The 25,498-nt window shown below is 37.6% G+C and overlaps 5 protein-coding genes across 5 annotated transcripts; 3 read left to right on the top strand and 2 right to left on the bottom strand.

Annotated features, from left to right (window-relative positions):
• Positions 1–6,000: 6,000 nt before the first annotated feature.
• Positions 6,001–8,283, bottom strand: LOC116289421 (basic phospholipase A2 homolog 1). Its single transcript, XM_031696338.2, has 4 exons — positions 8,133–8,283; positions 7,790–7,932; positions 7,193–7,314; positions 6,001–6,531 (listed from the first exon to the last, which is right to left on the bottom strand). Exons 1-4 carry the CDS (start codon positions 8,220–8,222, stop codon positions 6,392–6,394), a joined length of 495 nt encoding a protein of 164 aa, XP_031552198.1. The 5' UTR covers positions 8,223–8,283; the 3' UTR covers positions 6,001–6,391.
• A 1,738-nt stretch (positions 8,284–10,021) lies between these two features.
• On the top strand, positions 10,022–12,174 carry LOC148910729 (acidic phospholipase A2 natratoxin-like). Its single transcript, XM_089030984.1, has 5 exons — positions 10,022–10,172; positions 10,493–10,529; positions 10,768–10,909; positions 11,148–11,257; positions 11,898–12,174. The coding sequence occupies exons 1-5, from the start codon at positions 10,095–10,097 to the stop codon at positions 12,020–12,022; spliced, it is 492 nt and encodes a 163-aa protein (XP_088887110.1). The 5' UTR covers positions 10,022–10,094; the 3' UTR covers positions 12,023–12,174.
• Positions 12,175–12,521: 347 nt separating this feature from the next.
• On the bottom strand, positions 12,522–14,454 carry LOC116289419 (neutral phospholipase A2 3). The gene is made up of 5 exons (XM_031696336.1): positions 14,298–14,454; positions 14,109–14,127; positions 13,414–13,552; positions 13,136–13,248; positions 12,522–12,713 (listed from the first exon to the last, which is right to left on the bottom strand). Exons 1-5 carry the CDS (start codon positions 14,382–14,384, stop codon positions 12,571–12,573), a joined length of 501 nt encoding a protein of 166 aa, XP_031552196.1. The 5' UTR covers positions 14,385–14,454; the 3' UTR covers positions 12,522–12,570.
• A 2,440-nt stretch (positions 14,455–16,894) lies between these two features.
• LOC148910730 (phospholipase A2 A2-actitoxin-Cgg2a-like) lies at positions 16,895–19,384 on the top strand. Its single transcript, XM_089030985.1, has 4 exons — positions 16,895–17,045; positions 17,653–17,813; positions 18,062–18,174; positions 19,160–19,384. The coding sequence occupies exons 1-4, from the start codon at positions 16,977–16,979 to the stop codon at positions 19,291–19,293; spliced, it is 477 nt and encodes a 158-aa protein (XP_088887111.1). The 5' UTR covers positions 16,895–16,976; the 3' UTR covers positions 19,294–19,384.
• A 2,361-nt stretch (positions 19,385–21,745) lies between these two features.
• Positions 21,746–25,041, top strand: LOC116289456 (phospholipase A2 A2-actitoxin-Cgg2a). Its single transcript, XM_031696399.2, has 4 exons — positions 21,746–21,877; positions 22,828–22,982; positions 23,961–24,073; positions 24,665–25,041. Exons 1-4 carry the CDS (start codon positions 21,809–21,811, stop codon positions 24,799–24,801), a joined length of 474 nt encoding a protein of 157 aa, XP_031552259.2. The 5' UTR covers positions 21,746–21,808; the 3' UTR covers positions 24,802–25,041.
• Positions 25,042–25,498: the final 457 nt, after the last annotated feature.

Raw genomic sequence — 25,498 nt, forward strand, 5'->3', positions numbered from 1 at the left:
GTAGATATCTCCCAGCACGAGATGCTTCTCCTTGGAGCTCAGTATTGCTTCTGCTATGAGCTCTACATACGAGAGCTTTGGTTTTTTGTATTCAATTTGAGTCTTTGTCTGTTTGTCCTTGTCCTGTACGATCGATTCTTGTGGAAAACAAAGTTGGTTATACAAGGGTCTGTGCGCGGACCATTGTGATGGCGTGTCTTGTATAATATAAGGCTGTATGAACATCTCGTGGAAGCAACAAGCGCAAGGACTCCTAGAGTACAACCCAGTTTGTTGAGGTATGAGATCAGTTATATAGCTTTTGTGGAATCCTGGTCCATGTGGGATCCCATAATGAGCGGCCTGTAAAGGGCTAAAAGTAGACATAATCTACGAGCATAATCTTTCACAGCTGAGATCAACGTTATGATAGAGCTCCGAGGCAGAAAGTATTTTAAGTAGGAATAATTTTAGTCTGCTCCTATTTACGACATTCACTGCTCCAGGGGCTAATATCAAAGTTTTCCTGTCTTGACACTCGTAAGTGGAATGTCGGTCATTACGTGGCGAAGAGCCACTTTATTCTTTTTGAAAATCAATTTCGTGGTTCGATAACCATGATTATGAAAAAAACCGGAAAATTCCGAGTTCGAGTAAGCATACTGTCAACCAGCTCAGTCTAAAGCAGAATTCCTATCACAGAGCTTTAAAAAGAATATCAACACCTCTATGTAACTCGGGGCTTTTTAAATGTAAATCTTCTTAAATTCCATTTAACAACGCAAAAAAACTTGCCTGAATATCGCGCTAAAGACCCCCTCAAAAATTCTTATTTTCTGTTAATTGAAATTAACTGCTTGTTTGAGCTATAAGATATATTTGTTTGACATGCTGTAACGTTTTGAAAGGTAATCTCAAATATGACGCGCAATTATAATCAGTACAGGTCAGCAAGTCAGTCATTCCAATGCGTTTTACCTTCACTTGCTTAACAAATTGTGAGAGTAGCGTTGAGATATGTTAAGTTACAACGAAAGAAATAAAGGAGTTCTAAAATCAATGCAAGTCGCATTTAAGTTTCAGTCACTCACTAAAAACAATTGTGTCATTCGCTTTAGAAAATTGTGAGACTGTATAGGGGTGAGATCAACCATGGAAGAAATGCTTAACGTTTCCAAAATCAAGACACAAATCTAAGCCTAACTTTAATGGTCATCTATATTGGTACGAAAAGATTGGTTTTCATGGCGGCCATGTTGGACGGCACAAGAGAGGAAGGATGTACGTTATACTTGCTTTCAATGACGTGAGTGCCTACTAGAACTAGAACGGTTTGAACTTGTCAAGTTGAAGAGCAAACAAAGCTTCTCGTTACAAATTTTAAGGCTAGACGATTTTCACGGCCGCCATTTTGGAGGGCACAAGAGAGGAAGGATGTCTGTGATATGTATGTCGATAACAATATGCTCGCTTTCAATGACGTAAAGGCCTATTAGAGCTAGAACGGTTTGAACGTTTTGAGGTGAAAAGCAAATTAGTTTTTTGTTACGACTTCAGTTCTGTAAACGGTTCAGTGTTTTCTTTTCTATATAACTTACTTTAGAACGAGTTTTTTTAAAAGCTTTAAATGTTACAACTTTGAAATGTCGTCCATTTGCATCCATTCTGATATCTTAACTCCGGCGAAAGATTGCTTTCATTATCAGTTTCTTATTGACTTGTAATGAAAGTTATAATAATAATGAAATAAATTGGGTAACACACAACAGGCAGAACGAAGCCTGGGAGTGGATGAACAAACAATGAATGGTGAGATAAAACAAAGAACGCAGCTCACATATAGAACAATACATATTGTTCACCATAATCCATGCTTTCTTTGTTTTTGTTATTTTGCCCAATCCCAAGCTTCGTTCTACTAGTGGACACCGACCCAATAAATTAAGAAGTAGTTACGTGATTGGATCATGTGTTAGGCTTTAGGGCTAATCGTTGTATGAGATGGTAAGTCATCACGTATAGTCTACTATATAATTTTTTAGTTGCGCTTTCTCTCTAGTAGGTAGTCGTGCAAAGGATTGTGGGTCAAAATGTCCAGCCTTTTGCTTCAACTTTTTGGGCTTACGAAGTTTTGCTATAAAAAATCTTTTTCGTTTAATTTTTTTTTTTTTTTTTTTGTCCAAGAAAGCCGTTCTAGAGATAGCTTTCTGAGATGTATCTAGAGTTTGTAGTCGAGTCCCTCGATCTAATATCACTTCCAATTATTTGTGTGGACTGATCTTCTTGTGTCTAGATTAAAAGTATTAATTTACGATGCGGTCATCTGCGGACTATTATTATACTAATGATTGTATTGACTATGAAAAACAACAACTGATTAAAGTTCTTCCTAAACGTATAAGCGATTAAAACTTGCCTTGCGCAGGGTGATCGCGCTAAAGACTGTAGATATTTCCCTTTTTTAAAAATATTTTTCGCTTAATTTTTTTTTTTTTTAGTCCAAGAAAGCCGTTCTAATGATTGCTTTTTGAGATGTATCTAGAGTCTTGTAGTCGAGTCCCTCGATCTAATATCACTTCCAATTATTTGCGTGGACTGATCTTGTTGTGTCTAGATTAAAAGTATTAATTTACGATGCGGTCATCTGCGGACTATTATTATACTAATGATTGTATTGACTATGAAAAACAACAACTGATTAAAGTTCTTCCTAAACGTATAAGCGATTAAAACTTGCCTTGCGCAGGGTGATCGCGCCAAAGACTGTAGATATATCCCTTTATTGCAAGGAAATGTTATTGTTTGTAAGATTGAATTCAGCATAAAAAGCTGCGTTCTTGTGCGTGAGCCCCTTGGCTTATCACTGACCTCAGGGGCGTAGCGAGAACCTAGGAGCTGGGGGGGCATTGATCCAAAATTTAAAAAAATACTCCTCCCAATAAAACAAACGCTCAAACAAAAAATTAAGAAACAAACTTTATTCTATTAACCATTCTTAAATCTTAGGTTGTAATAATTTATTTTCCTCTTTCGTTTCGGTTTAGTATGATTTTGTTTTTTTTGTTATTCTTTTTTCAAAAATTTTGGGGGGGCACATGCCCCCCCCCCCCCCCCCCCTCGCTACGCTACTGACTGACCTGTTATAATTAGCTCTCAAAACCCAGAACAAAACGGTTAACTCGATCTTATATCTGTCTTGCAAAGGGCTGCAAAACCTGTTCAACTAGAATCTTTTTAACTTTGTTATTTTCAAAACAAGGCATAATTCAATATCATTAATTCAATCAAGTGTTTAATAGTTCTTGTCTAATTCAACATCACGATCTTCATGACGTCATGGTATTTTTTCAATTTCAGTAGTAAACCACAAAATAGTTTGTTTACGATTGAAGCGGAAACGAGAAAACCGTACGTGCATGATGGATGTTATACCTGGGTGAGCGTGAAGGGTTTTCACTAGAGTGAGAAAAAATAAGATCTTATTAGACGACATGAACACGCTAGTAAAGAACTTCAAACTAATTTGATTTGCTTTTGTTTGTTTTATAATAAAATTGAACGATAAAAACATGTTAAAAATGTGACGGCGTTTCGACGTTGCACAACGTTTATCAAGTCAAAAATGAACTAGAAAAGTAAAATAGATATAGAAATAATAACAATAGATATAAAATAGATATATAATAACATAATCAAACAAAACGTTTGGCACGTATGGAATCTGATTGTACATTCAAACTAGGTTTGAGTTGTTTGATCAGCAACATTTGTTTGTTTCTTTTTTTTTTTTTTTTTTTTTTTTGATGCTTAAAACTTTAGCTTTCTTAAAACTGCACTACTTTAAACGAAATTCAATGGAGTTATGAGGGATTCAATTAATACTCAGAATCGAAAAATGGCGACCAATTCGAATTATTATTATGGTCTGACTTGCCTTGTGTTCATGTGGAACTAGACAAAAGTGCTTTTAAATGTATGAGAGGCTATTATTATGGTCTGACTAGCCTTGTGTTCATGTGGAAAACAAAAGTGCTTTTAAATGTATGCTAGTCAACCCAGAACAATAGTTATTGAAATTGGTAGCCATATTCGGTCAATTCCGGGCGTGTTTATCACCCAAATTATTTAAAAAACCATTTTGTGTCTTATCACTTCAGTACTCTATTCTCTATATTTTTCCACCTATTTGATCCTCGCACGTCATGCTATATCACGTAGATAGTCTAATTTAAGATTAATTAGAGTTAGTCAGAGCTATATTTATTATTAATTGTGGGTTACACACAATTGAGTTATAAATAATAATTGTAAGAATGTTGTCATATATAAAAAACAAATATATAGGATAACAAATAGGAATTGATAATGAGTAAATATTTCAATGTTTTGAAAGTAGACTGATATTTTTGAAATTAACTTGCTATCCGGCACTACATTATCGATGATCATCAAAATCACCGACTCCAACATCATGAATTCATCATCATCATCACATAGTGTGGTCGGGTTTTTAATACCCGATGAATCTATGTTCTTTAATTTTTACTGAATTACTCAACCATAAAATCACAGCGTTACAATCAAAAACTAAGCAGAAACAAAAAAGCAAAAAGAAAAGAGAAGGAAAGAAAAAAAGGAAAGAAGCCTCATATGTTAAATGTTAGGAATAAGACCTAGTATTGGCTTCCATTTACTAGCCATATTATATATATTATATATACATATATTTAGATTATGCAGGTCCACATCAGGACTCTTGTCTTGCGTATTTTTTTTAACCTGCTTTATCAAATAAACGATGTATGTATGTATATATGTATAGAATTAATTGTCTTCATCCTCACATTTCCATTATAAACTGATTTTATATATATTTGAAAACCATCAGATAACGTTTGACTTTCATTATACTTGCATAGCAAGATATAATGTCGGGCAGCAAGGAAAGAAAAAGCTACTTGAATTTTGTATTTTGTTTTGTCTTGTATCAAGCCGAAGGCTGCCTAAATTCCTCTGCACCGGCACACCAAACCAGATCCCAAATTAGAAATCTAAATTTAGTTTTAATTACATTTACTGGGTCAATATCATACTACGAACAAGGGCCTTTCTATTTACGTTAGCCTTCCAACCTACATCAACAAAATAGTATGCGTATCACGTGATTACTAAATCGTGTCCAACTAGATTGACAGCTGCCAATAAGGGTAGTGTTTGTTTTGTAATAGGTTTGAATTTTTTGATGGCGGTTTCTTACTAAAGCTCGATGTCCTGCCAATGCACTGATTAGAGAGAGATACGATAGAGGTATACGAATATGGAACTCCTTATGATAGTTGAACGTTGTAGTCATTACCTAAAAGCATGAGCGCGTAAATAAGAGAGGGAAACTGCTCAATGACACGCGCGCCATGTAAATTCCTGGTTGGGCTATTTTAAGTAACCGGATGCAGTTTAAATTTAGCCTTACCCTAGTCCGTGCGTCATCGACTTACGCGCGCAGTCTCTTTCTCTTTTTTAGTGATCAAAACAAAAAGTTAAATTGCTGTATTATGCAGTGAATTTTAAAATTTAAATTGAAAACTTACCGCAGTGCCTTGTCAGCTAGACTATATAAGATATTCATATACATATACCGTTATCAATAAAGTTAGTTACCTGAGCTACAGAGTTAAGACAAGCAAGGATTGTGGATCAGATAGATTCGTTTTACATGTTTCATCTGCTTGATAACTATTGATGGACTTGAGATCTTAAACCAGTTACCTCCTTTGAGCATCCTCAAACTGCAGTTTGTATCAAGAGCCTTATTTGTTGGATATGTCGGAATGTTTCACGTATACTATCAAAATAAATATGTATACACTTGTGCATTAAATTCCATGAAGAATTTTATTTTATTTCGATTTCATTTATCATCCTTATACCTGCACCTATAAGTGACTCCATGTCTGTGTCTTTTTACTTTATTTCGATTTCATTTATCATCCATATACTTTGACATATTAGCGACTCCATGTCTGTGTCTTTTTGTTTTATTTCGATTTCATTTATCATCCATATACTTTAACATATTAGCGACTCCATGTCTGTATGTGTCTTTGATTTGAGCATAGTTTGAAATCAAAGCTGTGACAAGAGTAAGCACAATACACCAGTTGTTTTTGAATACCACAGACTCATTTGCAAAAGGGTAGCCTCGTTTATAAGTCAACCTATTCACACATTAAAAATCCATGAGACATAAAATGTTGGTATTGATCAAATTGCGCATTCCTTACATTACAATTGACTTTCAATTTGGAAATGATTTTGCTCTTAAATGACGAGAAGCGTGTACGAGTGATCAGTTTAACAGCAAAGGATCTATTCTAGATTATAATATTCAAGTCCTTGTTATTTTCTCGGTTTTCTAACACTTTGATCTGTCATACTGAACGAATTTCCTGTTGAACGAGGCTTTTTGTAGACATTTGACCGCTTGGACATCACATTTACACAGCTCAACCTTACAGTTCGCTTCCTCTTCGCTTGCATATTCATCTGCAGGAGCTGAGAGTAGAAATGAAAATATGAAATCAGGGCATGGCAATGGAAAATGAAAGAATGGGATGGCAGTCCAAGTTTTTTTAGGAGAAATAAACAAAAACGATCATAAAGTGGTAGTCATGTTGGATGACAAGGAGTTTCATTTTCTCCAAAATGGCGACTGTGACGTCACTTGTAGTCTAATTTGTTTAGACTTTACTTGCAACAGTTTAAGTATTCTATTGGTTCCATGTATCCAATGTAATACAAAGAAAATAACGGCCATATTGGAGAATACCTCTAAAATGGCGGATGCAGAGTGCAAACTGGTTCATTAGCCTTAGTCTCATCCTCAGGCTACCGTATTGTCAGCTCTCCGAAATCCAATATGGCAGACGCTTCAGAGCTGACACACGTAGACTGGCAAGACGCTCGGAGTTATCTTCCAAAATAGACGAATCGCATTTATTTCTTTAAAATGAACTATTTTTAGTCGTCATGGTTTCGGTTGAAAAAATAACTTAACCTTCACATCTGTACGTATTGACCATAGACCGCTCGAGTTACTTCCATAGCAAGGCAGCTCGGTTCACTAAAATCGAGGTTTTGGTCAGGCTACTCGTCTGAGAAGCACATGCGTGACGTCATGCCAAACAGCAAACACAGTAGTCTGGTCTATACTTACAACACTCCATACATTGCTTGGGTTTCTTATATTCAAGGTAATACACCGAGTAGTCGTGTGGCCATTCACACAGCTTACTCTCCTTGATCTTCGAGTAGCATTCATCGTGAGCTTTGCAACATCTGAATACGAATACAAAAAAGACTTCAGTATTGGGTGTGGTGTGGAAAACTTGTGATGATGGCAATGATGACGATAGTCGTACTGAATGATAATGTTGACAATATATGTTGATAATATCATACATATAATGATGGTGGTGGTTGGTCAGTGATGGTGATGTTAATAACAGTTAATAATATGTTAATGATATCCAGATAATATCCTGTACTTATCATGATGAAGATGTTGGTGGCAGCGGTGGGTGGTAGTGGCGATGATAGTATGATAGTGAATAATACGTTAATAATATCCTGATAATATCATGTACTTATCATGATGATGAGGATATTATCAGGATATTATTAACGTATTATTCACTATCATAATATCATGTACTTATCATGATGATGAGGATATTGGTGTCAGTATTGGTTTGATGAGTGATGATGATCAGAGTGAATAATATATTAATAATATCCTGATAACATCTTATACCTGTCAGTATCATCTACTGGTTTTCCCTTGCCATGAAAGGCACACCAACACCCATATCCCTCATACAGCCATCCACTTCTCTTAGTGGCACATTCCAGCATGGTCTTGTACTGTAAGACACTTCTACGCTGTCGTGCTTTCTCCTAAAACAAACCAGTATTAGTCTCTAATAACCCTAGATTAAATTCCGTAATTTATGATAGATGTTCTTCGAGGCCGCGAGCAAGCGCCTGGGATTTATGTTTGAGGCTTTGTCCCCGCCAAGCTCAGTGTAAAAATAGCCACAGTATTGAACATTATTTTTCTCCATTGAACAATCATTCGACTAGAAATCTATCTTTACTTTTAGCTTGTTTTCAAACGGTTGACTAAAGACTGCGACAAACACAGTCATGATAAAAACCAGTAGAAGAAGTTCTCGATTAACTGCCATTTTACTTGCGACGTCTATCTTCTCCGTCGATCAATCTACAAATAAAAGAAAGAGAAAATGGTCCTCTTTTTGTCGGTGTGCTTAACCAATTGATAACCAGCGTGATTTGAACTGGTTCTTTTTTTTTGAGGTCACGAGTAAAGTTACCTGACAAAAATCCTACTAGTTTATTGACAATAAATGAAAAATTTAAAACGACTACTTTTGTCTTTTTCTGAATTTTTTTTCCAAGCTAGTGACAAATGATAAATTATTTCTTTACCATTGTCCTTGTTGTAAATATTTTTAAAATTCATATTTAATGCGGTCGTTCTTCTTCGAAATGGCATTCTTCGGTCGACCTCTTCAATCAACACAAATAAGCTGTGTTTCGATTAATTGGAAAATAATCATGTATCGAAAATTCCTTCAGATTTATCATTACTTGCATCCTTTGAAACAACCAGTGTTGGGGATTTAGAATCAGAGGAGTAGAGGGAGTTGGAGTAGTAAGGGCAAGGGTTACTGGTATCCGCTTTATTATTGACTCACGTTAGACAAACATTATATACCATCCATTTTTTTTGTGCCAACCTGGTCGCTTGTTTCTTAGTCATTGATATAAGGGCTATTGTTAGAATCTAAAATGATGGCATTGCTTTGTTTCAAAATGGCTGCCATTTTATGCTACTAACTGTAAGTAAATAGCATGTAAGCTGCACGGCTGCTACTAGCGCCTAAATACGCAGCCAGTAAAGTCCTCCACTGGTCATGATTGTGAAGCGCATTGAAACCATGTAAAATGCGCTATATAAGAACCCCGTTATTATTAATGCTAACCGAATGAACCACTTCACAAAATTTGTGCTATTTATCCCGAATTGAAAATAGAAATTTCAGAAAAATCATGAAATTATCGTAAAAAGTAACAGTACTGTAATTTAGTAGAAAGAAGAGAGAAAGAGGCATAAAAATTGACCATGACGTTTATGGGTAAATTTAAGTGAGTTAACTGGAAAACCGTGGGAAAATTCAAATTCTGGATGGGAAGTTAAAACGAGTAAGTTATTGAAAACAAAGATGATTATCCATTAGAGGTATCTGTCATAATATTTGGATGGCAAGAATTACCAGGTTAAGAAATATAGTGGTGTTCACATACGTTTAGATATCATCTACAAACATTTCACAGTATTGTTCGCGGGAATTTATGGAGTTTGTGCTTCAAGACAAATATGTTTTGTTTTAAGAGATGTTTTTTGAAGGGTCATTATGACGTTGGTTGCTTCCTGTTTACACGGCTTGTGAACCGGCTATTATTTCTCAATATGTGAACTATTTTCCCTTCTTTCTTCTTCTGTTTGTTTACTATTTCCTCCTTTTTACTTTTCCACGTTGTATGTAATAGCTGAGCTTCCTTTCTTCATATAGTCTTCTTGCTTTTATCTCAATTTTTCCCCTCCTTGCTTCCTCGCTTCCTTGCTTCCTTGCTTCCTTGCTTCCTTGCTTCCTTGCTTCCTTGCTTCCTTGCTTCCTTGCTTGCTTGCTTGCTTCCTCCCTTCTCCTGCTTCTTTCCCACGCTCTGCATAGCAATTAGCCTTGTACACTCTTGATATCCATTACTCTAAAATACTTATTTATTTACTACAATTTACCCGATAACTTCTTCATAACTCCATTAGCATAGCAAACAGTAAATTAAAAAAAGAACATGGGACTCTAGCAGTTGTGAACTGAGGTGTGTCGTGTTCTGATGAGAAACACGCTAATTTTTCTGCCTGGAATTCGCGCATTCCTCGGCTATAAATAACGAAACCTTGCCATGATTCGGCACAATTTGAAGACCTCTGCATTTGACTCTCAAGAAGACCATCGCACCTTACTACCATCAAAATGGGAGCCCTGAAACTTCTGGTACTCTTGGTAGTCGTGGCTTGTGTTGCCTGTACTTCTTTTGATTTGGCAAAACTGGTAAGACATCCTTTTTCTAATATTGTAGTTGTTTTTTTTTTGAACTAATAAAGTTCAGTATTTCATATATGTGAAATGATTTTCAAAACATCTTTTCGCGCTCAGAGACACGATATTGTATATCAATGAACCTCGATTACTTCGGAATAGTAGCTCGTTGGAGCTTGCACGGGCCCTGAGATTGGAAGCGTGCGCCCAACAATATGGATATATTTAAAGCTGCACTCCAACATATCTCGATGCAATCAATGATCAATCTGACGATGTTGTTCACTTGAGGAAAAACTAAAACTTTTCTCTTAATGCTTGTATAACTCTAGAAAAAGAAGTCGTTGTCCAAGACTTTGAAGACTCAAGGTATTTCTCAATGTAGTCATAATATTTTATATTATTATATTCTTTAATTCTTGTACCTCTTTACAATTTTACTGGACTGGTATTCCAGTGTTGCTGGAGTGTAGCCCGTGCATGCGTAGGAATATTGTGTCCCCACACGGCTGTCTACCACGAGAGTTTTCTAGTTCCTCTCGGCCAGCACAATAACACAGGTTGTCAATGGAGTAACACTGATACTAATAAAGTTTTTTATCTGTAGTACACACCAGAGCCAGGAGATCCCTGTACGAGTTTTACCAGATGATCAAGTGTGAGACTGGAAGGGACTGGCAGGATTACAACCTGTATGGGTGCTTCTGTGGGAAAGGTGGAAAGGGCACCCCTGTGGACGCTCTCGACCAGTAAGTTTCTTTCGTCTCTCTCTCTCTGTGTCTTTCTCTCTCTCTCTCAAAAATGGTTCCTACACGAGCTCCCCTTAGTTACCGTTACTATGTCCCTCAGTTAAGCTACAAATGATATATCTCAGAAATAAAAACTTTCCTAATAGCTGAAAATTAATTTTTAGAATGAATGTACCTATATCATTCAATTTTACTTCCATTCGTTTGAATCCCACTGCCTTTTATCTCTTGTTGTCAGGTGTTGCTTTGACCACGATGAGTGTTACGACAGGGCAGCAGCTACTGTTTGTACCTGGCCTTACCAGATATACCTGGACTCGTACTGGCACAAGAACTGCAGTGAATGTGGTAAGACAGCCAGCCCGTCTCTAGCTCCTCATTCTTGTCTTGCTTCCCCTTGCAGCTCGTAAGAATGTTACTCAATTTGGAGGACGTAACAAAAGGTTTCCAATTCTCTGAGGAGTTTGAAATGTTTTTGTTTTGTCCTCCAAATTGAGCTGCTTTGGCTTCACATGCAAGGAGTATATCTATAATTCTTGACTAAAGAGGATTTGATTTATCAAGTCGTGTGCGGGGGGGATGGGGAAGGGATCAAAATCGTGTAGCGTTGTACCGTGTAACAATTCTTATCCAACTCGAGCTGCATTGCCATAGTTACATCAATATATTTCTTCCCGTTTTTGCCAGATATTTTCATATCCATTTAATCAAACTTGCAATAAGATTTACATTCTTTCATTACAAAGTGTCAATTCCATAGGCCCGTGCCCTTGAATATTTTGGGCTTTGTGACAAAGTCATGGTAACACTTTGATTGACGTTTTAGCATCCACCAAAACTCTATTTCGTGGCAACGGCAAACTGGTACAATTCCGCGCGTGTAATTGGTAAAGCACTGCAATACAATACAAGGCGTGCCTACCAACGCCTTTATACCGTTGCCTGATCCGAACCATTAATAAATAAAATTCTGCTATCGTTTTCTCAGACGCTTCTAAGAACACCGCCTGTGAACAAGCCTTGTGCGAGTGTGACAGCAGAGCAGCCAAATGCTTCAAAAACAGCAAATGGGATCAACAATACGATGACTACCCTCAAGACAAGTGCGCGTGATGTGCACGTGACTATGACGTCATTTAGTCCACGTGATACGAAAACACATGAATAATAATAATGGATAGCAAACGACTGGATTTGCTTTGTTAGTTCTTATGCCGATATATGTATGTTGGTGTATTGAAGAAAATAAACAAAATAGCAAAATACTTCCAGATATCTCGCTGTCTATCTTATGAGATTCGAGAATCCTCGATTTTCTATTGGACCAAAAACTTGGCAGTGATTTGTTTTTTAATGTTTTTTATTTCTTAATTTTTTTAAGGGGAATACAGAGTTACAAAAATACAACTACAAATAGTTTAGCCTACACTATTACATAAATACATCACAATACTTTGAAAACTAAAAGTTAGAATAGTTAGAAAACTAAAAGGCGTAGACAGCAGTCACACAACAGAAATCTCCTTCTATGACATCGCTTATTTCCCCCGCCATGTATGAAGGAAGGGCCACATGAACAAACCTCTTGAGTCAAATCATTTTCAACACGAACTGATTACGAAAAATATTTTTCTTTATTCGATATGATCATGTCACATTTCTCAATCTGCTATCGCTTGATCTACACATTTTGATTGTGAATAACGTTTATTGGCGTCGTTGAACTTTGCTTTGGCGAAGCACTTGACAGCGACGCTGTCACACTCACATACAGCCTGTTCGCAGGCATTGTTTTGCTGTTTATCTGGGGAAAAACGATACACAAGTCAGTGGAGTTTGAAGTGTTTGTAATCGATCTCTAGTGCATATTCACTCGATAGTTGTTATTGGGTTGAGCCAACAGTCGAGTAGGCCACATTTTGGAGTGGATATATGACGTCATAGCCGCCATGATGATTTTTTTAACAGCTCTATTGGGAAACTAATATTACAATGTGTTGAATAGAAAAACTAAAAGTTACCCATAAAGGAAAGTCACGAACTTAACGGGACACGAGACCCATGCAAGGTGACCACCTCATGAAATGACAATAGCAAAGCATTAGCTTCTCTTGTTAGATCAACCATTCAACATGGCGGGCGTTTCGTTAAGCTATTCATATTATACTTCTCATAAATTGAGTCATGAGTTTTGAGTCACCCCAAGACTTATCCTGTTATCATTACCACAGTCTGAACATCCTTTCCTGGTGTAGATAGTTGTGTAAGCTGCTCCCATGTAACTACATTTACCGGACCGATGGACATCGTAATAACACTTATCATGTTCCTTACAACACCTAGTTAAAATAAATTGTAAGAAAGGTCGATAAACACAGGTGGTCGAGTTACAGGTTTAAATGTGGGTCACCACCAATGTCGGTTTGCAGAATTAAGTTCTGTAGTCGATTTACAGAGGTGGTCGGATGCTTTAGGCGGTTGGATTACAGGGTCGTATTACTTACTTGTCCGTCTCATCGATTGGGGTTCCTTTGCCTCCCGGTCCGCACCAACATCCATAGCCGAGATAGTCTGAGGCCCAACGGTTTGTTTCACAATGAATCATCAGACCAAACTGCCATAAGTTGCGCTTTGTCCTGGTGACTTGTTGACAAAGATGTTTCATTTAGTACTTCAATCTGTGATATCCAAGTAGTCTTGTGTCACACCTATCACTATTTAGTGTATATATATTTTTTATTATCTTTGAACTCGCTACGATTCTGCAACTGGCAAACACTTATTTCAAAAACCATTTGAAATAAGTTTTTGTTTTTAGAGTGTGTGTTGTTGTTTTTTAATGGGTGTAAATAAAAATGGAAAACAAACAATATAAGAGGGGTAGGGGGAGTGAAACCATTCAGTTCAGTACGGAAGCTATTTGAATGCACTGAAAACCGTACACGTACGAATGCTAAACTTTTCAATTAACTTCGCTGAAAATCCGATCAGTACGTACGTATCTTTGCCTATGTTGGCAACCTTTGACTGTTAACACCAAATGAAACCATGAAATAGTAACGGGAAGCCATTTCAAGACTGATGTAATGTAACGAATCTCTTCGTAACATGGGAAGCCATTTCAGTGTTCATTAACTCGTTTCGTCAAACAATCTACACATTTCAGGGTTCCATCAAAGAAAAATAATTTTAAAAATACCTTTTTCATGCTGTGCAGTCTGCAAAAAATATATATATAAATAAATAAATTATCATTATAAATAATATTAGGACCAGTCCAGGGAGATCGTAATTTCCTTTTTCAAATAGAATTGCATTTTCACAGTTAAATAAAAATAATTTTTAAACAATTATTTGTCTATCTTCACGATTATTAATCTATCCCCACCTGTCCATTTTGGCCGGGAAAACCAGAACAAAAACCAGATAAGAAGATAGCTAGAAGAACAGGAGCAATGATTATAGCTCTATTCATTGTCGATAATTCAACCGCTGGGCGATCTCCACTGATTTTCTCCGATGTTCACTTAGTTTTATACAAATTTTACTGATTCCGTTTGAACAGATGAATAAACTGCTCGTAGTACTTATTTATTATCTATGTACAGTCGCTAACTCATATAGATTAAACCTTGTCAAAAATGTGATGATTTTTAAGGGCATTTTACAAAGAGTGAGATTTCATGCGTTGAATTGAATGCATTCTTTTTGGTGGTTTCTTGTGTCGTTGGTCGATGACCCTAAGCTGTTGTACCTGTGCATATTCAAACAAGGTTAAACGAATTTGTTATATAATTTAAGCAGGACATGCACGTTTTATTGTAGTATTAGTGTAAATGTAACTGAAATTATGGATATTTGAGTTTAACACAAACTATTTAATGCGGCACCGCAAGTCAAAACAAATGACTCAATTAAAATAATAATAATAATAATAAATAAATGAAAATCAGCGAGCGAGCAATAACACAAAAATGGAATACTGTATATCTGAAAAATTACATTACACACAACATCCAACGACTTTGTATGTATTTTAAGAGATGGTTTTCATTCACGGCCTTCCGATAAAAAACTATGAACAAAAATACCAATAATTTTATTCGCGATAAAAAGTTTAAACTTAAAAAATAATGCACGTGAAAAATGTAATCTAAACCCAGCCTTGAACAATTTTCTGCACAGCGAACTGATCGATGTTTTTATCAAATGACTTTTTTAAATATTTTGCTATTAGTATAGATTTAGTTTTTATATATTTTTTACATTTATGTTACTGCGCAAATGAAAATACCCCAATTGAGATTTGCGCTATACAAATTCAATACATTATTATTATTAATTATTATTATTTTTTATGGTAAGATAGAAATGTTCACACATTCAGGGTAGCCTCGTTATAGACTTCTAACATTTCTTTTATTTACCAAACGGTTGCACGAGAACCTTTTTGCTATTTGTTTATTCAGGTTTCACATAGAGTATTTTCCCTCCATTTACTGGGAATACCACACGTGTAGGACTGACGTCAACACCTCTTGATGTGAGCACATTTGAGTAGTTAATGTTTGAGATTTTCACAGCTGAATAAACTAAAGAAAAGTTCGTTGATGATGTTCAACCTCTCAAGACCACTATGGAGATAGTTGTGTCTTTGCCGCAAGGGAAGCCGAAAATGTTCAAATGTTTCCGAAAAATAACCAAAATTTTGAAATGAGCTGAATTGAAATGTTCGATACATCTTTGTTAGGCCTAGGTCAAACGTCGGACTTCTCATGAGCCGAACCTAATCACATCAAGGAAGACCACCTTGTTATCTATTGTTTCAATTAGGTTCGGCTCATGTAAAGTTCGACGTTTGACCTGAGCCTCAAGGAATATTATGCGCTTAATTCTTTTAAGCTTTATATTGATTTGTTTTCACTCCAGCGAGTTTCTCTATATCTGTACGTGCAGAGTAAACGAAAGACTCTTGGTGAAAATATAAGCACGATTTTAAAAAGGTTTGAGTAAAGTGGTCCTTTTTTATAGGCTTAACTTTTTTTATGTCCAGCGCGCAGTGGCTGCAGTTGCTTTATAATGTTAGACGAGTTATTGAAAATAACTTATCAAAACCATACGCCTCCTGTAGCTAAATCTGTAACACTGTAAAAATGTTTCTACACTGGGTTACCTCAGTGGTATTTCTTCTAAACATAGCGTCTGTTACTTAAGTACAGTAATATAATGTGTTTACCTAAAATAATATTGCGAAAATAAAACCACTTTTAAAAATTCAGCTTCGGTTTCACACAGGCATTTTGTTTTGCTTTTAACGTTGAAGTTAAAACAAACAAACCTTTTTGGATTGATTTATCGGTGTTTATCTCGCGCCGAATATAATAGAAAACAAACAAACAAACGCATTAGCTAGGGAACTATCACGAAAATAGATAATAGAAGAACAAAGGAAAAGAATGAAGGTGAAAAGATAGAAATGTGAAGGATTAGGAAAATAAAACTCCTGAATATTGGAAATTTGAAAATAGAACTGGGAAAGTTAAAAGGAAGAATATAAGGATAATGGGATTGAATTGAAAGATGGGAATAAGAGACAGGGAGATGAGAGAAACGAAAAAATGAATAAATAAACATCAATAAAATTGAAATTCCTTTCAAAGATTCTTTCTCATTAAATTTTTTTCCTTCCACTTCCAAGGATTTTACATAAGGTAGCTTTTATTTTAGGAGAAATCAAATAATATATGTATTGGCTTTGCTCAAGTAGTTCAAGTAGTTCGCAATGTTAGCGTTATAGTGTAAACTTGTCGTGGAAAAGATACGGAACGGTGTAATATGAAAACTCGACAAACACATTAATCATTATTTTTATTTTTATTTTATTTTTTCGCCGCTTGACAGTTACTATGAAAGTATTTGATAACTTGCACACTTTAAATAAATATTCAGCGCTGCCTTAGGCAGATGTCTGTTTGCTTTGAGTTGCTTCTTGGATAATAAAAAGAGAAAATAAAGCTGACGCTTGCAGTAGAATTTGACTAGAGCAGGTGACACTGGATGAGAGAAGATGCTGTACAGATTTGCATTGTGTTTCTTGTTTCTAACTGCTGTTTCACATGCTAAACCTAAGCTCAAGGTACGTGTTACAATCTGCTTCTTGTACGAATGTTAAGTTTTATTTGCAATATTTAAAAAGAGGAATTAAGACTATGCTTTATTTATTTTTTTCATAAGATGTGTTAAGTAAGTGAGATTGAGACGGGTCAGTTGGTTTAACAAACTAATATACTCGGAAATTGGAAATGGGAACTGCTTTAAATCTGCAAGCGCTAAAATTATATGGATACCCCTGAAAAAACCTCTTGGCTGATATAAGTCAGGGCACGGCTAACTCACAGATAGAACCCTGAAACAACCTCTGGGCTGATATAAGTCAGGGCATGGCTAACTCACAGATAGAACCCTGGAACAACCTCTGGGCTGATCTATGTCAGGGCACGGCTAACTCACAGATAGAACCCTGAAACAAGCTCTGAGCTGATCAAAGTCAGGGCACAGGTAATGCACAGATCAAACTTGAAGTTAGGGTGATCAAACTCCTAGGGTTATATTATGTTTACTGGTAAAAGAAACCCGCAAAAGACTTGTCCCTATAGCGCGAGGGTCACCCTAGTGTCTATGAAAAGACCTTTTAGCCTCTCTCACGAAAAAATAAAATCAAAGATTTTCTCTATGTCGTATAGGAGAGCGAAGATGAAGGGAAGCTTGTATCTCCTGAACGAGGACTTGCAGACTTTGGTTTGATGATTTTGTGTGGTACAGGAAGAAACCCTTTTGATTACAATGGATATGGTTGCTATTGTGGATTTGACGGCCATGGGAATCCTGTGGACGATGTGGACAGGTAACGAACGAGAGAGAGAGAGAGTGAATGAATGACCTTCAAAATTGTGGTTCCAATTAACCGACAAAAGCCTTTCATTCATATTATAACAGATAATGTCTTCTGTACTTTACAATTTAATCTATAATTACATGTATATTATTTCAGAGAAAGGTGATTGCAATAATACGTTTACACTGCGGGAAGTTGCATCCAGGAAGTATAATTAATGGCCATATTCATTATTAACTTGTTATTTTTAATTGTAGGTGCTGTCAAGCACATGATCGTTGTTACGATAGAGTGAAGGCGTCTGGCGTTTGTCCTTTCGGTGTTGCTGCGTACACCTTCCAATACAAGACAACTGAATGTACTGGATGCAAGTAAGTACTATCTCTCTCTCTCTTTTGTTCTATCCCCTCCCCCCCTCCCCCTCCCCTCCTTCTCTCTCTCTCCTCCTACCTCGTCTCAAAACTACGAATGACTCGGTAGAGAGCTTTCTGGCGGAAAAAGAGGGGAAGAGGAGAGGAAAGAGGGAAAGAGGAGAGGGAAGAGGGAAGTTTGGAGGAAGGGGAGAGGGGAAAGAGTGGAAAGTGAGAGGGGTCGAAAGGGAACGGGAAGAGTGAAAGGGAAGGAGGGAGTTTGCGGGGCTGCCGCGGTGAAAGGGAAATGGGGGCGTACAGCTGGCCGCGTGGAACGTTGCGTTTGTGCCAGTCCCCTGGGGAACGCGTCAGGCCACGTGCCCCGCTTCCCGGGGCCCTCGGCTTCGCTTCCCTCTGCCTCTTTCCTCCCCTTTCTCTTGTCGCGTCCCGCGTCCCTCTCCCGCGGTCCGCGGGCCCTTTCCCGCTCCCGCTTCCCCGGCCCGCGGCCCGTGCCCGCGGGGCCGTTTTTCTCGGGGCGCTGGGCCCGCTTCCCGCGGTCCCGCGGTTCCGCTTTCCGCGGTCCCGCTTCCCGCGGGCCCGGCCCGCGGTGCCCGCGTGGCCCGGGCCCGGGCCCGCGGGCGCGGCCCTCGGCCTGCAAGGGGGAAGTAGCATGGAGGGGGGGGGGGGGGGGTCTCAAGCTCCTCTCTTATATTTTCTCTTACTCGCTCCGTCCTTTCCGTTCTTCCTGAGGAAGAGAAACAAGCAAAGTTGATCCTATGCTTTTCTCATTTCGCGTTCCCGTGTCATTATCGGAGGGGCGTAAAAGAAAACCTGTCAGTGACCGAGCAGTGGCCATCCTCAGAATCCACACCTCATACTAACCACCTCTCATTCACAACTCACTGCAAAGCGCCTTTGATCATATTCACATGAAAAAGTTCTATATAAATTCATAAATCATAATCATTTACGTGCTGATTTAGTTCATGCATTGATTGTTTATAGAGCCTCCGTCGTACTACTGGTTCTTTGGCAAATGCCGTTATGCTTTGTGTCAATGTGACTCACAGGCCGTAAAGTGTTTCCGCAGGTCCAAGTACAACAGTCATTACGCTGGATATGATAAAGATACATGCTAAGCTGACGAAAATGTATCAATAATTATAACCATAACTTATTTAACATCAAAGTGATTGCTGATTGAAAATCATAAACATCTTCTGACCCTTCGTTGGCTTTTATTTCTCAATTTCGTAAATCTGGCGCGCGAGCCCCAAATATAATGTCCACTTATTAACTGAATCTATCTCGATACCACGATATCTCTCTACTGGCTAAATTTTGTAAACAAGTATTCTGAAGAGATAACTAGTTAAAAACTAGTGTAAGCTGCGTCGGTGTTTCTAATGAAACAGTAATGATGAAAGGGTAAATTATACACCGTGAAAAGATCATCAAACAAGTATTCGGTTAAGTTAACTCCTTGGCGCTAGAAATATTTCTTTCTTTTTTTTTTTTTTGTTTTTGTTTTTGGTATGCATCCCTGCCTATAAAATTGATGGCCGCCATGATGGTTTATATCAAACAATCAAATCTTTTGTTCAAGTGAACCATCATGGCGGCTATGACGTCACATGCACAAGTACAATAGACATGGCCGCCATGTTGGTTGACATAACAAATGAAACCAAGACCAAATCCTTTGTTCAAGTCAACCAACATGGCAGCTATGACGTCACATGCACAAGGACAAAAGACATGGCCACCATGTTGGGGATATATAACAAAAAGAAACCTTCCCATCATTCCAAATCTTTAGTTCGATCAACCAAATATGGCGGCTAGTGACGTACCATGGACACACCAGAATCGAGCTTTGTTCAGTAGGTTGATATGCCGTACAGCATCGTTTTTATTTAACATGAAGTTTGATTAATATTTCAGTATACTGTGGCTTTAAACTATCAAACCTTTTTGAGTATGTGGTATTTCAAAGATTTTCTGTTCACACATCTAAAATGACTTGTTATTTATAAGACGATGGTTTACTTTAATTTTTTTGATTAACAGTAAATATAAATTAATAAAATATTGATAAAATATCAATTCATAGCAATACTCAAGAGTTAAAATCTTCTTAACTGAGATTGCAAGCTAGTTTTAAGGTGGCTCGATAAGTATGTACGTAATATTTTTTCTGACCACAATTTGATTTTATCATTTGCCAAATAAGTCTCCATCGCAGCCGCTAATACTGTCATCACGCAACGATCACTCCCCGAATAAGCTACTTAATAGGGGAGTGAGCGTTACGTGACGACACTTATAGCGGCTGCATAAGATACTTTTGCCAAATCTAATCAGTAGATTTTTCCTGATGATTTTATTGTTTTCACTATTCAAAACACATCCCACATGGAAAGGAGCGAGCATGCGTGTAAACTCATTACCGTCATACACAAGAATTTGAGTTTGCTGATCATAGCAAGGGGTTAATCATCTAACGACTAACGACTAACCTCTCCCTTAGGATTCGGCCGAGCTTCCTGATCAGTCTGTAAATCCACGGATAGCGGTGTCGGGGTCGAAATCTCAGGCGTAGCCGTAAATGCTTCGCGCTGCCATACGACGGTTCAGCACTAGATGTCTAGAAGTATGGTCCTAAATTTATCAATCAAGTAAAAAAACTTTTGCAATAGTTCCTGTAGATTGTTACATTTTAAAAATATAAACTTGGAAAAGAGTGGATCATTGACCTTGGGATCATTCTTAAGTTTAGATTATCATTTCTTTGTTTAACGGTTGCACATGAGAAGACACATGAACATGGATACAACTCAAACAAAGAATCTTATTCTCCGAGAATGACATGTAGTCTGAAATGGGAAAACATTACGCCCAAGATAAAAAACGGTCAATTAAAACACATAGGCAGTCGTATCTTAGTCGCTGCCATTTTAGGCTCTTAGAAGAAGAAACACAGAGTTCAATAGAGTGCAAACAATATATCCGTGAAATATTAGTGATACTAACTTACTTTATTTTATGCTAATTCTATTGTTTTCTTTTGTTTAACTAGCACTATTTTGAACAATTTAGTGTTTCACAGATATATTGTTTGCGCTCTATGGACTGAATTTAGAAAATAATCAATTTGACATAGTTCAAGTTTATTTTATTGCCTCTTCTGATTCCTGTTTGTTGCAACCGAGAACATGTTCAAGCAATTGCAACTTAACGTAAACGTGGAAACTTAAAAATTAAATTTGATATCAGAAAAACAAAAAATACAAAATAGATTTCAATTGATACATATGTGTGTGAACCATGCACGCGTTGAAAATAATTTCATGGGAAGTCTTCACACTCCTGCAAATTCCAGATAATAGAGAACAAATACACTAATCGAAGTAATTGAACTTACTTTATTAACTAAACAAAACCTCAAAAACTGAAACGACTGAAAACAACTGAGCAAACAAACCTTAATGTAAGATCTTTTAGCGGTTACTCTTTGAACCAATGGTTTTATCATTTCAGGAATTAAGCTGTATTTATCTACTCTATTATAAAATGCCCTAACATGAACAAGATACGTTCACTTACGATTGATGAGTGATATTCACTAGGAGTCAAGCACAAAGTTTGATAAAGATGGCTTTAAGAATTGTCCTGTATTTCTTGATTGTGGCGTGTGTGGTTGCTTTACCAACGAAGCAAGAGGTATGTAAGAAAACTGCTGTAGAGCACAAGTTGAATGAAAGCACGAAATAACGACTCGGAATACGGCGTAGATTTAGTGTACACCTCTCCTCTTACCTCTGGGGTCTCAGGTTTAATTCCTGGACACCTGGCATCACATGCGAGTAGAGTTTGTTAGGACTCTCCCTTGATTCGAGTGCTTTTTTCGTTTTTTTCTTTTTCCCCCCAGTTAGTTTTCTCTCTCAAAAGCCTAACACTCCAAAATGCGATTCCATTTGGGAGTTAGCCATGCCTTGACTTAGATGAGCCCAGTGATTGCTTCAAGGGGCCGATCTTTGAGTCTGTCCTGACTTAGTTCAGCCCAGAGGTTGTTTCAGGGTTCAATCTGTGAGTTAGCCATGCCCTGACTTAGATCAGCCCAGAGGTTGTTTCAGGGTTCAATCTGTGAGTTAGCCTTGCCCTGACTTAGATCAGCCCAGAGGTTGTTTCAGGGTTCAATCTGTGAGTTAGCCTTGCCCTGACTTAGATCAGCCTAGAGATTGTTTCAGGGTTCAATCTGTGAGTTAGCCTTGCCCTGACTTAGATCAGCCCAGAGGTTGTTTCAGGGTTCAATCTGTGAGTTAGCCTTGCCCTGACTTAGATCAGCCCAGAGGTTGTTTCAGGGTTCAATCTGTGAGTTAGCCTTGCCCTGACTTAGATCAGCCAAGAGATTGTTTCAGGGTTCAATCTGTGAGTTAGCCTTGCCCTGACTTAGATCAGCCCAGAGGTTGTTTCAGGGTTCAATCTGTGAGTTAGCCTTGCCCTGACTTAGATCAGTCCAGAGGTTGTTTCAGGGTTTGATCTGTGAGTTAGCCTTACCCTGACTTAGATCAGCCCAGAGGTTGTTTCAGGGTTCGATAAAATTACCCTTTTGGTTTATTTATGCTATTTTATTTTAATTTCGTCAATAATGACAAGTATTTTTGATCAAGGGAAGTGAAGTCCAATTGTCACGAGCCAAGCGAAGCATCGCTAACTTTGGAGCGATGATTCACTGTGGAACAGGACGTAATCCTCTGCTGTATAACGGCTATGGGTGCTTCTGTGGGTTTGGTGGCAAAGGAACACCTGTAGATGACGTGGACAGGTATCTATCACACCTATATATGCTAATACTAAAACTAACATGACTGATTTCACAAAAAAGGTTAAGTTAAGGCCCCGCCCACACGTATCCGGAAATTTTCGTATCCGCAATTTTTTTTTTTTTTCTGGATACGAAAATGTTCGCGTCTACACGCAGCGTATTCGAATTGTTCTCGAATCGTTTTTACTGTCCACACGTATCCGGAAATTTCTTGATCCGCCCTGAACGTAAATCTTTACACGAAGATCAGGTCGTCCCCTTGGTAGTTAGAGTATATGAGAGGTGAAAATAAATAAGTAATTGTTCTTTACTACATTAATTCCACCATGGTACTATAGCAGTTGCAAGCATTCCTAAGAGAGTAAAAAACAAAAGCATGGCGGCCATCTCGGTACCGTTAACAAGGGATGCTAACGAGACTGAAATCTTTTGTTAAATGGCACCAACATTGCCGCGATGACGTAACGTACAATCGAAGTCCACCTATAGTAATAAGGTCCAGTTAAGACGTCGAACTTTTGCCGCCTCGAATCTAGGGCAAACTAGTCAAATCTTTTGTTTCTACTCGATATCATCTTATTTCATTTCATACACTGAATTCATCACGGCAAACGTTCGACGTCTGAACTAGTTCTAGGTGTTTGGTTATAAGATTGTAGGTAGCGATTAGGAGTCTTTTACTATGTAATGTCTACCTAGTAGCAAGTAGATCAAGGGCGGATCCAGCCAAAATTTTAGGAGGGGGGGGGAGATAATTGAGTTTAGGGGGGGGGGGGGCTTATTGAGTTTCTTCCGTCAACACAACGGAAAACAATATAAAAAAGCATTTTTTTCCTGCCTTTTTTTGCCCCCCCCCCCCCCGGATCCGCCCTTGTAGGTCGGTTACAAGAGGCGACCGGTAAGTGTATTTGTAAAATTGTAAAATTCATCTATTCTCAAGGGGTCGGTTATTAGGGTAACTGTAATTTCTTCTTTTAGGTGCTGCCAAGCACATGATAGGTGTTATGATCAACTGAAGTTATCAAAACTCTGCGTAATTGATGCCGCCGTATACACCTTGAGTTACAAAACTAGTGGCTGTCTAACATGTAGTAAGTTCGAAAAAACAGTTATTGCTTTCTCGTCATTTTTCCATTCAATATCTTATTATTTTATTATTTTCATCATAAGTAAATATTTCATTAACCGTATAAGATAGTGCTTCTATTTTGGACATGTGAAATTAAGGTGCAAAAGAGGGGGAATTTGGATTTTTCACTCACCCTCTTAGAAGGCCCTCTGTGTGGAATCCAACAAGAAAGATAGTAGACTACAAGGGGACTATAAGAGCTCCACCAAACAATGGCTTAATCAGCCCAATTTCATTTTAACTTTTAGCAGCAAACTATCTATCTGGAAAAGATGCCAGATGATCAAAGTAATTTAAACGTTTTGATTTAAGGCTGTAAGTGATTTACAGCCAAAGAAATTCAAGTGATGTTGTTGTATACAAGTCCTTCCCTGATCCTCTAAACCTCTCCCCATACCCCAGCATGCTTTCTGTTTTCACTCTTTCCGGCCCTCTTTCCCGTTCTCTACACAGCATTTTGTTTCAGCCTTACTCTAACCCATATTTACATTTTTATATATTCTGATTTACTATTCCCGCCTTTTTTTCACTAATATATTTTCCTTTATTTCAGAGCCTCTTTCTTCCTACCATATTTTGGCCAAATGTCGTAAAGCTTTGTGCGAATGCGATGCAGAGGCTGTGAAATGCTTTAAGCGATCGAAGTTTAACTACAAATATATGAGTTACGACAAGTCCAAAAAGTGTTAGTTCCTAGTAAGACATCATGCATGGCTGTAAACCCAATTGATAAGCCCATGTGTCATTCTTCTGAGAATATAAATTCTTTGCTTGCGTTTCAATATTATTGTATTTCCGGACTAAGCCAAGAAAGTTTACTCAAGGGACTAAAGCATCACTTATTTTGAATGTTGTCAAGATATCATAACCAGTTGAGAAAACCCAAGGCAACGAATCTAATGCAATAAAAATAACCAAAAAATACCTGTATTCATTATTATTGTATTCTTATGAAAAACTTATACAAAAAGGCGTGCCGCAGTGAATCCTGGGTAAAATAAGGCCTCTATCAGCGGTCCTCTTCGTAAGTATAGATAGGTTGAAAACAACACCGAACTAAGAGAAACAACTTCTAAAGCTGCACAGTTTCCAGCTTTTAAAACCTTTCTTTGTAGTCCCCTCGCCATCTCAAGCTACGAGGTAAGTAAGTGGTTTTAAATTAATTTTCAATCCATGTGAGATGAGGATTACGATTTTACAGGACGTATAAATTACCAGCCGAGTCCGATCCTTTGTATGGCTTGCTGTAAAACTTATTATGTCATGTAGTATTCCCTAGCTGCGTTTGAGCTCACATTCTGCAAATTTTAAGAGTTTTAGAGCTGCCATAGACCTGGCTATAGATTAAAGACTTTCTTTGCTTTGCTTCATTGCACTGAAGAAGTGT

This window comes from Actinia tenebrosa, unplaced genomic scaffold (assembly GCF_029948245.1).
Source record: "Actinia tenebrosa isolate PJP-AT-01 unplaced genomic scaffold, QUT_ActTen_1.0 PGA_scaffold16__25_contigs__length_10494907, whole genome shotgun sequence".
Classification (NCBI taxonomy): domain Eukaryota; kingdom Metazoa; phylum Cnidaria; class Anthozoa; order Actiniaria; family Actiniidae; genus Actinia; species Actinia tenebrosa.